An 18,609-nucleotide genomic window follows, 5' to 3' on the forward strand; every position below is an offset into this window, starting at 1 on the left:
CAAATGGATGGGGAGTCTGTTTGAAGGGACCATTTAGAAGGGAGTCACAAATCACCTCAGCAATATTCCATTTCACAGGTTTATTTCTTCTGGTGAGTGAGATTCCAGTGAGGAATGGGCATTTGATGGGCTGGGAGTTTCATGATTTTTCTAAATAGCTTCATGGCTGCTTTTCCTATTTGGGAATATGCATGTGTGTGTGTGTTACAATAAATGAAAATGTTTCTATGATGATAAGTAGGTGTAAATGGAAAGACACTTTTCATGTGTTATCTAACCATATGTGAAAGAAAAAGGAATGAAAAAGCCGCCTTCTTGCATTGCTATGCGCCTCCTGGTTCTGCCGATTCATGTCTGCATTAGGACCACATGGACAATTTCCCGCTGTCACTTCTTTGTTCAGGCAGCCCCTGCTAAATATACTTGTTTTGATAAAACAAGAGCTGGAAAATAAGATTAATTAGCTGGTGCCTTCTGGAGACGCAACTGGTGTTTTCTGTTTGTGTGAAAGGGACGTGGGGGAGTGGTGGGGAGAGAGGTTAATTTTCTGGCTTATTTCAGATATTGTGCACGTTATTTGGTTCTTCCTGACAAATCCATATGAAGCAGCCTTTCTGCTCTGCAGCTTTTTAGTTAAATAATTTGGAAGAATAATGAGGAGGAAACACTGGTTTGTGTGGCCATGTGAATGGAGCAGTTTGGGAAGGTGTTCAGTTTGCCCTCCAAGCAGGATGGTCTACTATCTGCCACTGTCCAGTGGCCATTCCTCCTCTGATGTAGAAGGGATGGCTCCTAGGCACAAACAAAACCATTTTTCAAAGTCTTTTAGCTCTCCCTAGTTTACCTCTTGTTTCCATCTGTCATCCTTGTCAGCATTACACCCTGGATGTGAAATCAACGGCCAAACTCATCAGAGAGTCGAGGGATTTGTACGTTTAATTTAATCTGCCACGCCATAGAGTGGAAGCAAAACACACTGCACAAGCAGGCACTGTGTGTGCAAGAAGGCAACGTACCCGACCAGTGCTCCTGAAGGTCCAACCAGCACTGCCAACCATAGTTGAAAGTCCGAGCTGCATCAGTGCTGCCCAATGTGTGTGGTTGGTATATTCTGGCTGGTGCCACCTCATTTTCTCTTAGGATGTAAAGTAAATGTTTGACAGGAATGAACACCTATTACCTGCCATCCTAGTCCCTGCTTTTATGTTCTCAGTGGAAACATAGAGATTGCTGTTTGGGGAACCATTACTAGGAGAGGGCACACTGGCCGAATGAGTTTGATATCAGCAAAAGTTGCAAATAATCCTGCTAATACACAAAGTCAACAGGAAGCCATCAGGTAAGCACAGTGTCATCTTCCTGTTCCGAGCAGGGTGGAAGTGAAGATGACCCAAGGTTTGTGCATTGACCGTGAGAATCCCATGATCAGCTGCTTTAGTGGCTGCATACCACTGGGTAGCAGGAGCAGCATGGAGGGGATGCAATTTTTAGTTTGGATGCAGAAGTTTTACTGTAGTTCATGCACTGGTTTTCTCCTACGCAGGGTTATCTGGTGGTTTTCTTGAGTCACTGCCACTTCTTGAAGGTTCATAAGTTTCCTTGCAGAGCTGCTCGTGAGGTTTTTCGGATTACCACAGCCTAACTTCATAGTGAAAAATGTACTTATTCAGTAGCTGCTCTGTGTACAGCAGTCTGTAGTGTTTTGGGATGAATGGTGGTCTGAAAGCATGAAGAAATTATGATTTATATTAGTGGTGTCTCCAATGCATCAGCGTCTGGATAGAGAGCTTTTGTTCAGAATTCTTCAATTTTTCCAGCATATAGCATCATCTGTTGTCAGTTGCTTGGCCTGGCTTTAATCTGGTATCACTTGAACTATAAAATGCTTTAAGACATTTGCCAGCCAATTGGCTATGGAGCTTAGACAAGATACTTGTTTGTTTGTTTGTTTGTTTTTTAATTTTGACATTTAATCATAAGAGTATGCTCACATTTAAAACTGGCAGTGGCCACCGTTTCACCAACGAAACACAGTTTGGTAAGTGTCTGGAATGAGGAATATTTCCTTCCCATCCCTGGCCAAAAATACGTGTTTCTTAGATGGGTAATAAAGATTGTCTGTCCAGTCTCATGCTCTGGTAGACACACACTGCGATGAACCTTGGCAATGCAAGTATTCACTCTCCAGTGGCATTAGAACAGGTAGGAAAGAATGTCATTGCATCTGATCAGTGTAAATTAAGGTCTTCCTTAATGGAAAACATCCCAGTACACCTCATGCGGTCACTTCCATTTTCCTGGTCTTAATACCAGTGGGGTCTTGTTGTTTCAGTCTGTTTGGGGCCGGATAAATGTCTCATTGCTGTTCACTGTGAAGCAAAGATAACTGACAAGAACGGGAATACTGGGCTTAAATAATTCATGGCTCCGTGCATACATTTAAACACAAACTAGAAGAAAAGTAACTAAGACAGGCTCTTCCCATTCTTGTTAAATCACTCTTCTGTAGCCTTAACTTTTCTGTGGCAGATGGAAGAACATAACCATAAATATGTTTGCAGAAGATGCTGAAGTATTTACGTGGCGTGGCACGCGCACCCAGTAGCAACTTTCTTTCAACAAGAAGCACAGATGAAAGCTGTCTGCAAATGTTATATGTAGATGAAATTCCATATACCACTTTAAATTCTAATTTTGCATGCAATAAAAGCTCCTGATGACAGATGGAAGTATTAACCATATTTTGGGAAGAATGCTGTCTGAGGCTGCTGATCGTTCCTCAGCTGGCAGTGTTTCTGCCCCACAGAGGTAGCATGTAAGCTCTGCCACCTTGACAGATAAGCCTCTGGGATTTTGAATCTCTCATCCAAGGCAAATGTGAGCCTCCTGTTTCCCTCATGCAAAAGATGGAGGTGGATATCCAGCCATTTTGCATAAAAAGGGATCTTAGGGAAAAACTTTGTTAAATGATATAGGAGGAAAATAATGAAATAGATCTGGATGACGCTGTAAAAGAAAAGCAGCTCCCCCTCCTGAGACTGTGGGAGAGTGCTGTGATTTCATGTCAGATGTAATGGGCTTTGACACCTTTCTGCCCAAATATGAATTGTGCCTGTATCACAAACACTGAAGAGTCCTTCTCATGCTTATCAAATCCCCGGATGTTTTAAATCAGTTTAGGATCCACCAAGTATATTTAAATAAACAGAGTTGTCAGGTTGTGTAACGGTAGGATGGAAAATGTCAGAGATGGGTGTGAGCAACATACTGAAAGCAAATTACCCCTCCTCTTTGGTCTGTCACCAGTGGTAGAAAAATGTAAATAGTGTGTCCACGGACTGGGATTTTCGGGGGTTGCAGAAACCTAATGCCTTGTGCCACAAATTAGAGAGTTAAGGGGTGGGGGGAGCTAATACATGTGTGTCTAAGGCAAACAAACAAGTAAAGCCCCTTGTTTATAACTAGCGCTGCATCCTGCTTGCCTCTCCTGATCAGTCGGCAGAGAAAATTGGCATCAGATCATTCAGGCTGATGGACTTGGAAAGGGGTAGGGCTCTTGAACTGCATCTGTGGTGGACAGCAGGCATCACTGCCCTATATTCACAGGCTGTCTCCCCTTTCATAGCCCTCTGTCCAAAAGCTGTAGTTGATGTGTATTGCTTGGCGCAGGTCCCCCCATCCTGGGCTAGGCCAAAGAGCTGATAGAAATCACTGCGCTCAAGTGTGGTATCAGAGAGGGGACGCTTGGCAGCAGGCTTATGGAGGCCAGGCATCTGCTCTTCCTCACAATTCATCTCGTTCTTCCTCGTTGCAAATGCAGGCACTCCTTTGGCTGTTCATGAAGGGCCGGCAGCCCAGGGTCCAGACAGCATTGAACACTGTGTCTGCGATGGATTCACAAGCTGTGGAGAAGGAAGAGATCAGGCAGGTAAGTAACAGGCACTCTGGGATATCTGAGGGCTGGGTGGAAGCACCCAGCACTGAGTTACGTGTTATTTGCAGTTAGAAGCATGGGCTGTCATCTTCTCTCTGGGTATTGTGTTTTTATAAATCCAAAGGCTCCTTTCTGCTGAACTGGGGGCTCTTTTCTCCCTAGGGTGGCACTAATCTGGCACTAACTTCTCTCCCTTCTAACCCTCTCCTTCCTTGTCGCTCTTAGACTTTTCTGGTTGATGGATCATTTGGGGCACTGCAAGTAAACTGTTTACCAAGCAGATTTCCCAGAAGACATCTACAGTATTGTCTTTCCTGTTTCCCTCTTTCCTCAGTTTTGCCTATGGCCACTACTAACCAATCTTTTCTACTTTTGGGAGTTATAATGCTAGCTGCTAGCCAGCACGAAAAATCCTACTGCAGTTGCAACAGCAGAGCTGTTGATACTGTTTGCGTGACTACTAGCCCCTCTTCTTCCCAAGAAACAAGCCTGAAACTGCTTGTCAACTGCTATGTCAATAAATAAATACGCTAAATATCAGGTCTTTTAGGGTTTACTCACTACCAACATTACAATTAACATTGATTGCTGTATGCGAAATAGATTTGGGAAAGCCTTGCCTTCAGGACTGTCTCCTCCCGTCTCAGTCTCTCTGAGCACCCCGCTCTGCTCCTGCTGCTTTAGGAGTCTGCTTGGTTGGAGAGGCTGTAGTGAGTCAGTGGGAAAACTGAGGCTTCGCTTAACTGGCACTACTGCAGCTGGGATGTTTGTGCCCACATGAAGGGAGTGTAGCTGCTCTTCCCTGCCTGCTTTCTCTGAACTCCTGGTGACTCAGTGGAAAGGATCTCGGATAAGAGCAGGGATGGCGGTGGAGGAGGAGGAGGACTGTGTGACAGGAGCTGTTCCGAGCAGCCCTGAGGAGAGGGAATGGGAGGTATAGAGCACAAGGCAAGAGGAATCGGAGCAAGGGGAGGAGAGGATGGCTCAGAAGTTCATTCATGTTAGCAACTACTTGTGCCTCTTGCGGTAACCAGGACAGAGATGCTGGAGGAATCTAGTCCTACTTGGCTATAGGCAGAGGTGGCTTGGCTCTGCTCCACCTTAACTCCCTAGGATCTATCTGTTTGCTTCACTGATGCAGGCGGAAAGGAAAAAGGAGGGATCTGAAAAATTGGCAGGGAAAAAGCTGAAGAGATAGGAAGAGGATGGCTGCACGAGGACCTGTAGATAAGGGTGACCATGAAAGATTGGCTGTACTTGGCCTGTAGCACTTCTAGCTCAGTCCACATCTTTGTTTTCTCTTGCTGGCCTGGACACTCTTTCCAAACACTTATCTGTGACGAGGCAGAAAGCCAGCTGCACTAGTACTGGTGTCATGCAGACTTGTCCCCATGTCCTAATCAGGCTGCACCTTTGGAAAACAAATGCGTATTTAACTATACCTTACAGCAGGGTATTGGCAGCGGGGATGAACCAAGAGGGGCTGGCTGCAATTAGCTGTGATAAACTTAGCAGCACCACCAGTTTTATTCGGCTTTGGGAATGGGCTGTTCTTAAAGAATCCGCCAGTTTTTCAGACCAGAGCTCCTGTAAATAGCTTTGAGTGTTTCAGTGTCATCTCCTGTTGGAAGGTCTTATCTCTGCCTGTCCTGCATTACTGTCACATAGCTCCTGTGCAAGAGATGGATACCTGCCTTACAGAGGATGGGGATGCTCTGAAATGGTCTCAGGAGGAGCAGTCTGGGGGAGGCTTTCCTGCCGTGGCTGGCCTCTGGTAGTGGCAGGGTAGATGTTTCCTCTTCCTCACACAGTGCTTGATGTTGGCACAGAGGATCAAGAGGCAGGCTTAGGCTATCACATGTGTAACCTTCACAGAGGTTACCAATATAGCCTTTAATAAAAAGCTCTTCTCAAACTTGCAGACTGAGGCTTTTAAAATTAGGCAAAACCAGTCTGGCTCTTGAGCTGCTGACAGGTCACTAGAACTTTGTTAGCACGGGGGACTTCTGAGCAATCCAGGTCTCCCCGCATTGGCTCAGCCACCACCCACGCTGTGGTGTGTCCCTGGTGCTATTGTCATCTCTTACCTGTGAACCAGATCCTGAAGAGCCCCTGTCTTTGGGTCTCCCAGTTTGTTGGTCCTTGGCCATGTACAAGTTGCAGTGTGTGGCTTATTGGCTCTGAAAGGCTTTTTGGTCTCCCATGAAGGTGTCTGAACTCTCAGGGAGGGCATCCAAGTGTTGAAGGAATTGCTTCTAGGGTTTTTTTGTTGTTTAGCTTTTTTTCTTTCTATGCGTGTTTTGTAATGTTTTCCAAATGTAAATAATTTTAGGAGTCTAGTCTTGGGACAGAAGTGTGTGTGGAGGGGGTAGATCTCGGTGTTCTCACGTTTGACCCATCTGTGACAAGCACAGGACAGACGCGCTGCTCCTTGCTGCCGATTTTTGCTTCTTTTGGCAAGGAAAGGGCTCCCTGCACATATCCTTCCCCCCTGCCATTGCTCCTTCCCTCCATAGGGGATGTGAGCCGGGAAGCCTACCTTCCACCTTGGAGACGAACCCAAGGCTGCGCTTGAGGTCGGAGCAGATGGAGTGGAGGCACCAGCGGAATTTGGCGTCGCAGCGGTATTTGTTGGCTCCACAGGTGTCGTAACAAATGTCTAGCTGGTTACAGCACTTGGTCATGGCAGGGATGCCCAAATCTAGCTGGGGAAAGAGAGAAAAGAAGTGTTGCTTGGCTGTGTCCTGGCCTCAGACTCGAATAGCTGCAAATGGGTGAGGTGTTGCAGAGCCCAGCTGGCTCCTTTTCCAGAAGCTATCCCTGATAGCCGGGGCAGCAGGAGGGAACACACGCTTCTCCCTCACTGTCTAAAGAAAGTGGTAACAGTAGTGCAGGTCCAATGCAGGGGAGACGACATTCCCTTCTCTCCTCCCTGTTGCGGGGGATTAACCTCTGGTAGAGAGGTGGGAAACAGCTCCTCCACAATCATTTGCTAGTTCTCATTCGTTAGAGCTCATCAGAGAGCTTCCTGTCCTTGCTAGCAGTGGCAAAGGCTCCTTTTCTCTTTCTTTTCCTACAACCTTGACAGGTTGGACAAGTAGGACAAGTCCTGCTTCTTGGCCTAATTAAATCCGTTCTAAGTATAATTAATGCCTTATTTCTCAGAGATACACGAGTGAGGCCAAGGACAAAGCAAATGCGTGGTCAGGGGAGTTCTACTCGCTTGCAGGTAAACAGCAAGCTTAGCTAATAACGATGGGGGTGATGTGGCAGAAGGCCTGTCTTCTGGAGAGACTGGACTCATTAGCTTGTTATAAATTCTTCCTCTTTTTGGCCTTCCTCATGTAATATTTAGGAGATTAATTGTTTCTTCATTGCACTCAGCGCTCATGATTGCCTGTATAAGAAGGAGGTACTGCAGAAATGCCCACCAGGTTTGCAATGAAGTGTAGTTTAAGGAACTAATCTAATAGGAAAAATGGGCTGTAAAGAGAGGGTTTTTCAGAGCAGGAATCTGCCTAATTGCTGCAGACTCCATGGGCAGCAGTAATGCATGAGCTGAATAGTAATTCCTGCTCTTAGAGCCTCCTGGGAGTGCTTTTCCTGGTGATTCCAGTATGATTTCATTAATTGCCTTTAAACTAACAAGTGGGTGCAGCATTAAAGCCCACAGGTTTCTTTCAGTGCTTGGCAGAGGCAAAAAGCATGGGAGGGGACAAAGGGCCAGGTGCGGAGAATGCATTAGAGTATTGCTGTTTGAACATTATGCTATGTCACTGAGCTGCCCAGCATTGAACATGTTCCTTGTCCTATCACAAGGGCATGGGATTGTTCAGGGCCTTGATAAAAATACTTTTCTCCACACTGGTGCTCTGCTTGGCCAGGTATCCCCTTTTCTTCTCTTAGTGCTAACCTGCTCAGGAAACTTTCTCTTTTGATATCTATTGAGACAACCAGAGCAACAGGCCAGTCTATCATAAATGTAACTCCTGTCTACATGATTCCTGTTTCACTGCCACTAGCAGTTGAGATCTTAATGCCTCCCTGACTGACAGTAAGTTAGACAGTGCTGAGACTGACATGTTTGCCTTGCTTGCCATCAGTAGGCAGCCATGACTCATGGTAGTCCCAGGCAGACAGCATGTCCCCTAACACCACATAAGTGGTATTTTCTCCCTTTTCCTGAGTTCTGGCTTCAGCTGCGAAGAGAAGCCATCGCACAGTTGCTGTATAGCACAGCTAAGCCTTTTCCCTCCCCGGTATTATTAGCTGGTTACTGTGATTAGAGAATTGCATCATTTGTGAATGGTGGGTATGGCAGTACATACACTTTCGGGTACCTTGAGCCCCAGAAAATAAGAGCTACAGCCGTTGGGTTCCTGGGGTTTGTAGTGAGGTCGCGGCATTGGAGCCTTCCCTGAGAAAGAGAGGAAGAATGTTAGGAAAGCCGATCTTCCCAAGAGTAGCACTAAAAAGCAAGGAGTGACAGGCATCTCCCTTTCGGTCTGCATCCCCAAACACTTCATTATCCTCCAGGAGCTGCAGGGAGTGAAGGACAGGTACCAGAGCTAGCTGAGACACTGGCCCTGCTCTCAGCTCAGTCCTCTCAAGGCTCTACAGCCTGGCTTAGCTTGCACCTCCTCTGGCATGGCTACTGGAGCACTGTGTTATATGTGAACTGGGTCCCAGATGCTTCTCAAATGTTTAAGCTGGTCTGAGTCCAGTCCCTAGGTCTGAGACTCTCCCCAGCTCTTACAAATGGGCAAGTCCCCCTTTGCAGCGTGGGGTTTTGCAGTTGAGCAGCGCTCCATGCTGGAGCTAGTGCCTCAGACCTCCCAAATCTCCTAGGAGCTTTTTCACGTGCTTCCCGAGAGCTCTGCACAGCTGGGTTTTTAACTCCTCCAAGAAACTACTAGCTGAACTACTAGCTTAGCAAGGGGATTGCTTTCCACCCTCAGTTCATTCTTGGAGTGTTGGTGTGCTATGGATCTCTGCAAAATTGTGCTAGACCTTGCATGTCTGATCTTGCTCTGAGGAGGAGATCTGCTTGGTCCATTTTCTGCATGCGGTGATGCACTGCCACGTTTTGCCAGTAGTTTCTCTTCCTCTATCTCTGCCTTCCCTTAGTATACTTCTTAATATGCATAGAGGAGCAAGAATTTCTTCCATGAATAATTATTTACCTGATGTAGAAAGAGTCCAGCAGACAATGGGCTAACAGTAGCTTCAGCAGCTCTTTAATCTGTTTTACTTTGCTCTGAAGGTGCGCAAGCCCTCCTGTCTGCCTGCCAGCCCATCCTGGGGCTTTGTGTATGGCTGACAGAGTGCTGTGGGTGTGAGGGGTGGGTGCCCAGGGTTGAGGTGGAAACTGTCCACACGGAAAGGAGATCCATCTATTCTCTGCCCTGTCTGATACTCTTTCTCTCATCCCTATCTCAACCCCCATCTCCATCTAACCTTACACGTCCTTTTTGGGGAGGATGAGTCGCCAGGCTGCTTGTGTGCCTTGAGCCCACTGTGCAAGGGGCTTGTTTAAAGAGATTCTCCCCTGGAGGAGTTGTGGCGACTGCCCCTCGTGGTGTCGGGTTTCTCTGTACTGTCCCCTTGATGTGTGTTTAGTGCTTGTTTTGTTTCTGTCCCAGCTGGGTTTATAAAAGGGAGATCTCAAATGCAGAGTGAGGTGTTAAAGTATTTAAACCCTGCTCTGGGAAAACTTTGTAAGCCGTGTGAATGCTCCAGCAAAAACATGTGCGAGCTGAGCCTTCTGTAAGTCCATCACCTCTAGGGTTAAGTTTCTGCTTCCCTGAGCACCTCTAGAGAATTTTTATAGACATAAAATAGATCTGATTTAGCCCTTCAGGCAGGGTTGGGTTCTTTTAAACTCCATTTTCACTGCTTTCTTCTTGTCAGCACTGATAATCGTTTCAGACGCTTTCCCTCTTTTTCTGTCAAGGTACCTAAAATACTATAAATCTGCTGTGTTCTTGAGAAGACGTCACAGCCAAATGCCTCAAAAGGTTTTATGTAGGAATGTTCCCAGCAACTTCTAAATTAAAAATTGCCAGAGTGGTTTTGTTTAAACAACAGATTTGCAACAAATAAACAACAAACTGAAATCCTGTCCAGCTGTGAAACGCCAATAGCCAATTTTCTCCAACCCTACAGAAATGCAGTATGCACCAAGGATTTAGCTGTCTGCAAGCCAAGATAAAGCTCGCTAGCTGACATTACCACCAGGTGAGGGCATTTGTGTGGGAAGGTATTTCTCAGTAGAGCACTTACTACTGTGTTTCTACCTTTTTAGGCCCCTTTTGAATAGGCCACATCTGCTTCATGCTCCAGATGTAATTTTCTAGGGCAGAAAGCATTGTTATTTTGAGCAGGTAGAGCTAACAGTAGGCAAAGAGCACAAATCAGCTGGTTGCAGCACACCCTCATTATAGGATTATCTTTGCACCAAAACATAACTCAAGTCCCTTGAGGTATGCTGACACAAAGTAACTTCTGAGTTCATGACACATTGCACATTACGCTATTTTGGTGGTTATGCTGTAGAGAGAAGGAATTGTGGCTATATATGGGCTGAATCTATAACCCAAGGCTCCCAAGCAATATAACGAGAGGAGGGCTGTACCCAGGTCTCCGTGCGATTCACAGCCTAGCAGCCCTTTTGGAAGGGGATAAGAATTGGGACTCGGAATTCAAACTGAGGTAGGAGACAGAGGAAAGTTCAAAATCCAAGGTGGATTTTGCAGGATGGGGGTCAAATTTTAATGACTTGCTTGTAACGTTGATGACAAGTTATGTTTCTGCAGCGCATGTCAATTAGTGGGATAAGGTGGCAAGTCAGAGTAAGAGTGAGACTGTTTGGGGATATGGAGATAATTGTGTTTCCAGAGAAAACCTTCCACGAAGCTGAAGTTACTGTGACAATGTCTTAGAAAGTTGTCCTGAGGAAAAAAAAAAATCTCACATGAGAATTGTGGTGATCAACAAAACATTGAACTGCCTTCAAGATGAGCCCTTGTAGGAAACCTGCCCCCCTCCTCTCTGAAAAACAAAGCTTAATCATTTGTAAAGTGCCCCTTTATGAACTCTTCCTCAGCTAGATAAAGTCCAAGATGCCACAGTTAACCTCTCTCCCACATCTTGTTTTCTAGCTAACAGGAAAACAAAAGCAAGGCGGAAATAACAGGTGTTCCTGGCTCTACATGAGCATCAACTCAGTGCTCTTGTTATCATTTATTGCTTGCCCATCCTTATAGGCATGTCTGTGATAGGGGGAAGGGACTTGGTGGGTCACACTGGCTGTTTTGCTAGCTGTGTTTCACCAGGGGCCTGTTGTGGTCCGTCTGCTTGGCTGCAGGGCATCGCTGGGGAGGGATACCAGAATACAGTTACAAGAACAGCAGGACCTGCACAGCCGCGCGCTGAAGAGCGATGCTGATGTATAGAAGTACAGCATTGCTGAGGAAGCCTCTTCTTTGGAAGAAGATATATTTCAGGGCACTGCCTTGTTGGCACGGCCTTAGAGGAGAACTGAAGTTGAGTTTCTAATGGGAAGCGAATTTCCCTGATGCACTTTAATATCTCCCAGCTGTTATAGCCATGCCAAGAGACTGGAAAAACAGCCAGCTGGCTAGAACAGCTGCTGGCGATGCAGGAGGTCTCAGACACTGCAGTACTGGTTCACTGGCAGGGGGAAGTGAATGTATTTCTGGGTGAATAGATGGTCTTGGGGGTCCTTGCTGTTTTGAGTGGTCAATTGTTATTTCTCTGCCCCAGGCAAGCAGGCTTTGAGCAGATGTTGCCCATACTTACCACAGCCTTTTAGCACTGTGTCGGAGAGCCTGACTTTGAAGGCTCTATTCCCACAGCCTGGATGTGCCTCCTCATCTTAAGCCCCTCAGGACCAAATGCTGGGCAAAACATTGAAGTCCTGCTTGGCCAGGCAGCTGAAGGAAGCCATCAGCTGAAGGATTTACCCCCAGTTCAGGCTGTTTCCCTTCCTGAGATGCCCAGAGAGATTTTGTAGTAGGAGGAGATATTTGCCAGCAAATGCTGGTGTAACCCTAATGTCCTGATTTGAGGGAGTAATCCATCAAGTTGTTTGTTTTCAGACCTCACTAGCTGCTGAAAAATCAAGAGGAGTGTCTTACAGCCAGAACAGCCAAGTGCTACATGCTCAGCTGAAGATGGATGTGGCAATCACAGGTGAGTCCTGACCTCTATCGTGGCAAAATAAGCTATTATTGGTGTCTGTTGGCTGAAATGAAAGAAAGTAGAAAGCATAATTTTTGCTTCGTGCCTGGGGAAGAAGCAACCGGGGCCCTGATTCAGCAGGAAGATGGTAAAGATGGTTTGTTTTCATTCCTCTGGGCACAGACTGGGTCTCACTGGTTTGGGATCATCCCTGCATCCCCTCCACTTGCAGTTTGCAATGTCCGTGCCAGATACCAGCATGGACAAACGGTCCTGGAAGGGTCCAGCAAGACCCTTGGAGGCGCACAGGCAGCGTTTCAATAGTTTCCTCCTTCAGCCGGTGATCAATGAGTTGTTCAGCAGAGGATGAGAACAGGGCTAATGATGCGCTTGTTTGTTTTCCTTTCTAGGTAAAACATTTCTCCAATAAGATGCAGGATGGTCTCAGGGAGCAGGCAGGCATTTGTGCCGCTCTGTGGAGATGCTCTTCCCCCTGCCCAGAGCACAGGGCCAGGGCAGCAGGCAGGGAAAGCCCTACCCTCAGGATGTGCCCAAGAGCGACAACTTCTCCAGGACTTGGTGAGTCCTGAGGCTCCCTGAAACGAGCTCCAAATATCAACCTTCCCAAACCTTGCCCCAGGCACACTGCAGTCCCAGCCACGTTATACCCACTGCCAGGGGTTTTCACATTAAGAAGGGCAAGTCCCTTTCTGCTCTGAATTTGGAGCGTGGTGTGGACCTAAAGGGAGGTTGTCGCACACGGCTGGGGGCTGCCACACTGTGGGCCTGAGGACAGGCTGCCTGATGGGTAAATGGCCTCATCCTCTGGATGCTATGGTGTGCGTGGGGGTCTCCTCCTCCAGATGCTGCGCCCCGAGGCGCACGCTGCCACCAATGGGCCCCACAGAGCAGCCGTGGCCCTCCTGAGCTGCTGCAGAGAGGCAGCCCTAGCTGGGGAGTGACATGGGACCCCGGGCTGAGGGACCAGGGCCACTGTGGGACTGAGGTGATGGGCCGAGATGCCTGGCTCCCTGCAGGTCTGTGGGGCTAAGGTGCTTGGCTTGCTGCTCCCTGTTTGCTGTTAGCATGGGGCCTGGGGAGCAGAGCTACCGGGAACAGGAGGACAGATATATAACCATTATTTAAAAACAAAACAAAAACACCCCAACAACTTTAAGGCTGATTTTAAACTCTCCTTGTGGCCCCGTTTTGGCTAAGGGTGGCCCATCTTCCCTCTCGCCCTGACAGGGAGCTCGGGTCCCAGCCCTGCGGCATCTGTTTCTTGTCGGCGCCCTCGCTGCTGGCCTGGGAGGGGCAGGAGTTGCTTCTCTCCAGCTGCATCTGTGGGGGAGCATTATAGACCACCCTGCGCAGGCTGGAGAGGCGCAGCATGCAGCCCGTGTTCTGGAAGAAATGGGATGCATGCCGAATGAAACTGAGTCGGTGGGATCTCTCCGAAATGTGGAGTCTGTGTCTGTGAAAACCAATGCTCAGGGACAGAGAGGGGTTGAAATCATTACTGTGCTCACAAGCATCTTGCCCAGGTGGTCACTAGGGACGTGGGATGAAGCTGGGGGAAAAGCGCTTGACGGGCAGTTGCGGATGAGCAGGCTGAGGTGACAGAGGACAGTTATTGCTGTGGGGACTGTTGTAGGAGGCTGGGGAGAGGACACAGTCTGTAGGAAACCTCCTTGCTGTTCCCAAACAGGTTGTTTCAGCAGGTACCCTGCTGATGGCTGGTGCTGCCTGTACCTCCACCTGCCCAGCGCCCCACAGACCTGCACCGTAGGGGCCTGCCCTGCCGCACCTCTGCATGCCTAGTCCCCTGCCCTGCCTGTGCTCCTCCTGCCCTGCTCTCCCCGAGGTGTCACCCCTTTTGTCCTGCCCCTAGGACAAACCAAACTCTTTCTTTTTGGTAAATCACTCTAAAGTCCAAGGCAAGGGGCAGCTGCCTTATTCTGCCTTGAGTACGAAAGGTTCCTCCATGGTGACAGCAGGTCTCGTTTACCTTCCTGTTATCTCCCTTCCTCCAGCCCGCGTTATTAGCCAACTCGCAACTGCTGAATAATGACACTCCGAAGGTTGCTGAGATTAGGGCCGCTGGCAATACTAACAACCCCTTCTGAGTCAGGTCTGCATGGGCTGCTCGTCATCCCCTCTGGGGCCTTGCTGCCTACCCTGGTCCTTCTCTCCAGGGGTCCAGGCAGCTGGGCAGCCTGGTTACATATATGCCCTTCCTGTAAAACATGTGTCCTCTCCTCTTGTCCCCTTGCACACAGCACAGTGGCTTCAAGATCAGACTGTTCTTGGTGAGAGGGGAAGATGAGGGTTCAGTGTCTCTGTGCTGGCACTAGCAGAGAAGTTGTGACTCTCTGCAGTGACTTCTCTGTGCCAAGCATAGCAGGGGTCAGGTCACGGATAGGAGCTGGTTGTGGTCTCTGGGAAGGAGAGTGCAAATTTCCATATGAGAGGGAAAGAGGGGAAAGGGCAAGGGGAGACGAGCCAGCAGGAGTGAGGTTCACCTACCATATCGACATCTGTACTGACAAACGCCGTTTTTTCCCCCAAGCAGTTCCAAGAAGGAGTCGAAGTAGCTGTTAACTGTTTCAAAGCTGTCCCGGATGGCCTCGATGCCCCACTCTGAGTAGGATGACTCTGCTTGGGGAGCGTGGTGGACGGTGTTCTCCTGTGTTGTTTCCTCGGTGCATTGCCCTAAGCCCAGGGTCAGGCACAGAACCGCTGCCTCGAAAAGCAGCCGCATGCTGCAGTCCCGATCCAGGCTCTGGAGCCCTCGTCCAGGCAGATGTGCAGGCAGGGAGGAGTGGGAGCGAGCTGTTGTGTGTAGGAGGCAGGTAAGCACGCCTCTCCCCTGGACTTTAAACACTGCTGAGGGAGCTGGCGTGAGGTCACCACAGTGAGAGTGCAAAGTGCACCATGGAGATTTGGACCAAGTTCATCTTGCAGAGAAACACCGGGGTTTGAGTTTGCACAATCCCTCTGGAACCAGGGGGGCACAACCCCTGCGGCACCAGACCTTCAGCTTCCCCAAAAGGGACTGCTCCCTGGGGTGCTGAGCGGGGTCTGTCTGCCCAGGTTGTGTGGCACACAGGAGACCCTCCGCCTGCCCCACCAAGGCACTGCTGCATGGGCTTCCCCACTCTCTCCCCAGCCTGTTGGGAGATGAAGAGTATCTCTTTGTCCAAAATTTCTGCTGCTCAGGCAATGGGAGTAATAGATCAGCAGCAGACTGAGGAGCACCTCTTGTCTTTTTCCTAGGTCTCCTGGGCACGTAATGGGGTGGGATGAGACATCCACCCAGCCTAGCTGCTGTGGGGGATTGCTCCTAGAAAAACTTGAGGGACCACAGGGCTGACACGCTTGTCGTGTGAAGGGGCTTTCCATGCCTGCGCGCCCAGAACAGGCTCCCTTGCAGGAGCACGCCCAGGACAGAAAAGGGTGGCAGAGAGCGCCGTGTCCTGCTCTGCTATGGCTAGAGGGTGCTGTTGGGCCTGGTGGGGGTTGATCCAGCGGCTAGGTGTAGTTTGGGTTTAGAAATACTGCATTCAGGGCAATACCTTGGCATGTCCCCTCCAGTTATAGGATCAATGACATAGATGAGTATTTGCCTTTGATGGGACTCCTGAAGGCTGATGTTAGGTGGCTGGTTGTTACGGCTTTTGCGTGATGCCAGCGTTGCCGAATTAAACATGTAGTATAGGTGGCTCAGAGCGAGGAAAGGCTGGCACCGAAACCTAAGGCAGGTAACAGGCTTGTAGGGGAGCTGCAGGTCCTGGTTCTGGGGTGGGACTGGCCTGCCAGGACCTGGGGGCCTGCACAGCTGGTGGAGGTTTCAAAGAAGTTACTCATTAAAAGAAAACAATCAAATGAAGACCAACAGCAAAAAACAACACAAACCACTGATAAAGAGTAGGGAAGGGAGACAGCATGGGAAGGCTCCGGCTGCTCTCGGAAAGCTTTTCGGATGTGTCCCAGCACAGCAGTGCTTCCCAGAAACAGCTGCTTTGCAGCTGATCAGCAGATTGGCTGGTCTCTGTTGGCTGGACTCCAACGGCAAAATTCAGCAGTCGTTTCTGTTTGAGTGGCCAGGCTGTCGAGTGGAGACTCTCCAGAGGGCAAGGGGGAGCTGGGCAGTGGGTCTGTCAAATATATGGCAAACATAAGTGCAAATTCTGACATTTTATTGTTTTGCAGGAGACTCGGCCCTACTGCATGGTTACTTCCAAAGCACCAGAGCTCTGTGGCACCTGTCTGCCAGCCTCTTTCTGTATTCGGCCGTGCATTATGTGCTCTAGACATGGGATAAAGAGGAGGGACCACAGACCAAGCCTTGGTTTCTCAGACAGGTAAGTCAGAGAAGTGGGGAAGAGGAGCAAATGAGCTGGTTAGTCCCTTTCCTGTGAGATGGTGCGGAGCTGGAGCCAGCTCCTGCCTTCTTGTTGCATTTGTTCTGGTGCCCACCACTGACTGCGTTCATGCTCAGTGCCCCTCAGAAGGGGGTGTGAGGGTTCCTCAAATCAGCGGCCGGAGGCGATTCGGTTGTACAGCCTCAGCTGATACCTGCATGGTGCCTCTCTGAACGCTGTTACATAGCTAGAGCTGCGCACCGCTGTCCCAGCCCGTGGGAGGAAGCTTGGCTGAGTTACTGGATGAGGGGACATACAAGGTGTGCAGGAGGTCCCAAGGGAAACCCAAACCAGCTTTGTCTTTTGGAAGATGAACCCAAGGAGAGAGGCAGAGAGCATTGGAAAGGGAGGTTGGCAGTGTCCAAGCTGCAGATGAGGAGGGGGAGCACTGTAATGCCTGGTGAGAAATTAGGGTGATGTTATGGGTTGAGCTAGAGGTGCCAGGCTGCTACTAGATGGTCTGTTGCCTGGAGCCTGGGAACCAGCAAGTCCCTGCCTCTAGTGAGCCTTTCTAGAACAGGGTGTCATCACTGGCACAAAGCAGTGGGGACGCTCGTGAAGTGAGGACTCCCCTGCAGGAGCACTTTGCAGGGCAGGACTGGAGAGCTCAGGCCTGTCCTGCTGTGCAGACCGTGCTGGGTACTGGTCTGTCAGTCATGGGTGGAAATGGGCTGCTGTCCCTGGAATTTGTTGTCAAGGAACCGCAGTGAAGGGAAGACTGGCTTCAGCAGTCCCACACTGTGTCTTGCACTGAGTGGAGCCATTCGTGTGTCTGTTGGCTGAATCGCTGTCCTGTGTGACGTGCCAGTTTGCAGCCCTAGTGCTCCCCGCCCTTAGAAACAGCCTGGCAGAAGTTAATGTAAAAAAGAGCAAAATAGCTATTCAGAAATAGCTTGGAAACATTGTGTAGAGCCCCTGGGTGGCTGTGCTTGGTGCTGTGCTTTTATGCGGAGCCTTTTAGGGTTGCTCTGGAGGCAATTCCAGAACATGGCTTTCTTCGTCATCCCTAGTCCCTGGTGGCTGATCCATGTGCTGCTGAATGCAAACAGAGAGGGAAGAAATGCCGGCAGGGCTGCAGAGGATGCAAAACACAGTGACTGTTGCATGAGCTGTCCATGCCGTGCCTCGCAGGACATGCAGCCTGGAGGGGGTGGCTCTGGCCAGAGCGTGGAGCCCAGGCTGTTTGCAAAATCAATCGGAATTAGTTAGGAAAGATGAACAGGGCGGGGGGAGCAGCTGGCAAAGTGGAGAGCCTGGGAAAAGAGGAGTCAGAAACTTCCCTGCTAGTTCGTCACTTGTGGACCTGAAGCAAAAGTTTGTGAATAAAAAAAGCAGTCTAACTGCTTTCCCAAAACGTGGCAGCCCCTTTGCCCTGCACCAGGGATGAGCCACTCTCCTTCATTCCTCCCACCACCACCCCGGTCTCTCGAGATGTTTTCAGTCCAGCTCCAAATAGCTCGGTTGCACCCAAACTTCAAGATCTGAAGACCAGGAAAAATGTAGGATTGAGTGAAACTAACAAAAGCTACACACCACCTCCCCACACACAGAGTTATCTCCATGAATTGCTGCTCAGGCTCAACAGCTGGAGAAGTGAGGACTTCCTGAAGTGGATGAGCACAGCAGGTACCTGCAGGCGGTCTGACCTTGCTTTGACCCACCGTGGTTGCAAATATCCCCTCCCTATGCCAATTTTTGTCTCTCTAAAGATTTGAGAGATACAGATGATGTTTGCCATGATGGTGAACTCTGATAACTGGTTTCTGAACTTCGTCTTGACCTCAGGATAAGCAGCTCCTGACTCTGTGCATTCATTTCTGACTCGGTAATGCTTAAATATAGAGCAGCCCTCGGGCTGTGATGAGTCACTCACTCCTAATGACACTATCAGACTGTTGGCAGCGTGCTCCTGTCAAACGGGAGGTAGAGCCGACTGCGCAGGCGGACACCCATCCTGCAGCAACACAGCTGGACGTGTGTGCCTGTGTCCCCCACGCTAATGGCAGCGAACCCCGTCCCAGATGAAGCTGGAAACCCTCTTGGCTTTGC

At 49.2% G+C, this 18,609-nt stretch overlaps 1 protein-coding gene across 2 annotated transcripts; it reads right to left on the bottom strand.

Moving 5' to 3' along the window:
- Positions 1 to 919: 919 nt before the first annotated feature.
- PLA2G12B (phospholipase A2 group XIIB) lies at positions 920 to 18,299 on the bottom strand. 2 transcript variants are annotated; one of them, XM_069795866.1, is made up of 4 exons: positions 14,663 to 18,299; positions 8,275 to 8,351; positions 6,474 to 6,639; positions 920 to 3,902 (listed from the first exon to the last, which is right to left on the bottom strand). In XM_069795866.1, the coding sequence occupies exons 1-4, from the start codon at positions 14,895 to 14,897 to the stop codon at positions 3,784 to 3,786; spliced, it is 597 nt and encodes a 198-aa protein (XP_069651967.1). In that variant the 5' UTR covers positions 14,898 to 18,299; the 3' UTR covers positions 920 to 3,783. The 2 variants fall into 2 exon arrangements, with proteins under 2 accessions (XP_069651967.1, XP_009916826.1); XM_009918524.2 differs by having other exon boundaries at positions 8,263 to 8,351.
- Positions 18,300 to 18,609: the final 310 nt, after the last annotated feature.

The sequence above is a fragment of the Haliaeetus albicilla genome, chromosome 11 (genome assembly GCF_947461875.1).
Source record: "Haliaeetus albicilla chromosome 11, bHalAlb1.1, whole genome shotgun sequence".
Classification (NCBI taxonomy): Eukaryota; Metazoa; Chordata; class Aves; order Accipitriformes; family Accipitridae; genus Haliaeetus; species Haliaeetus albicilla.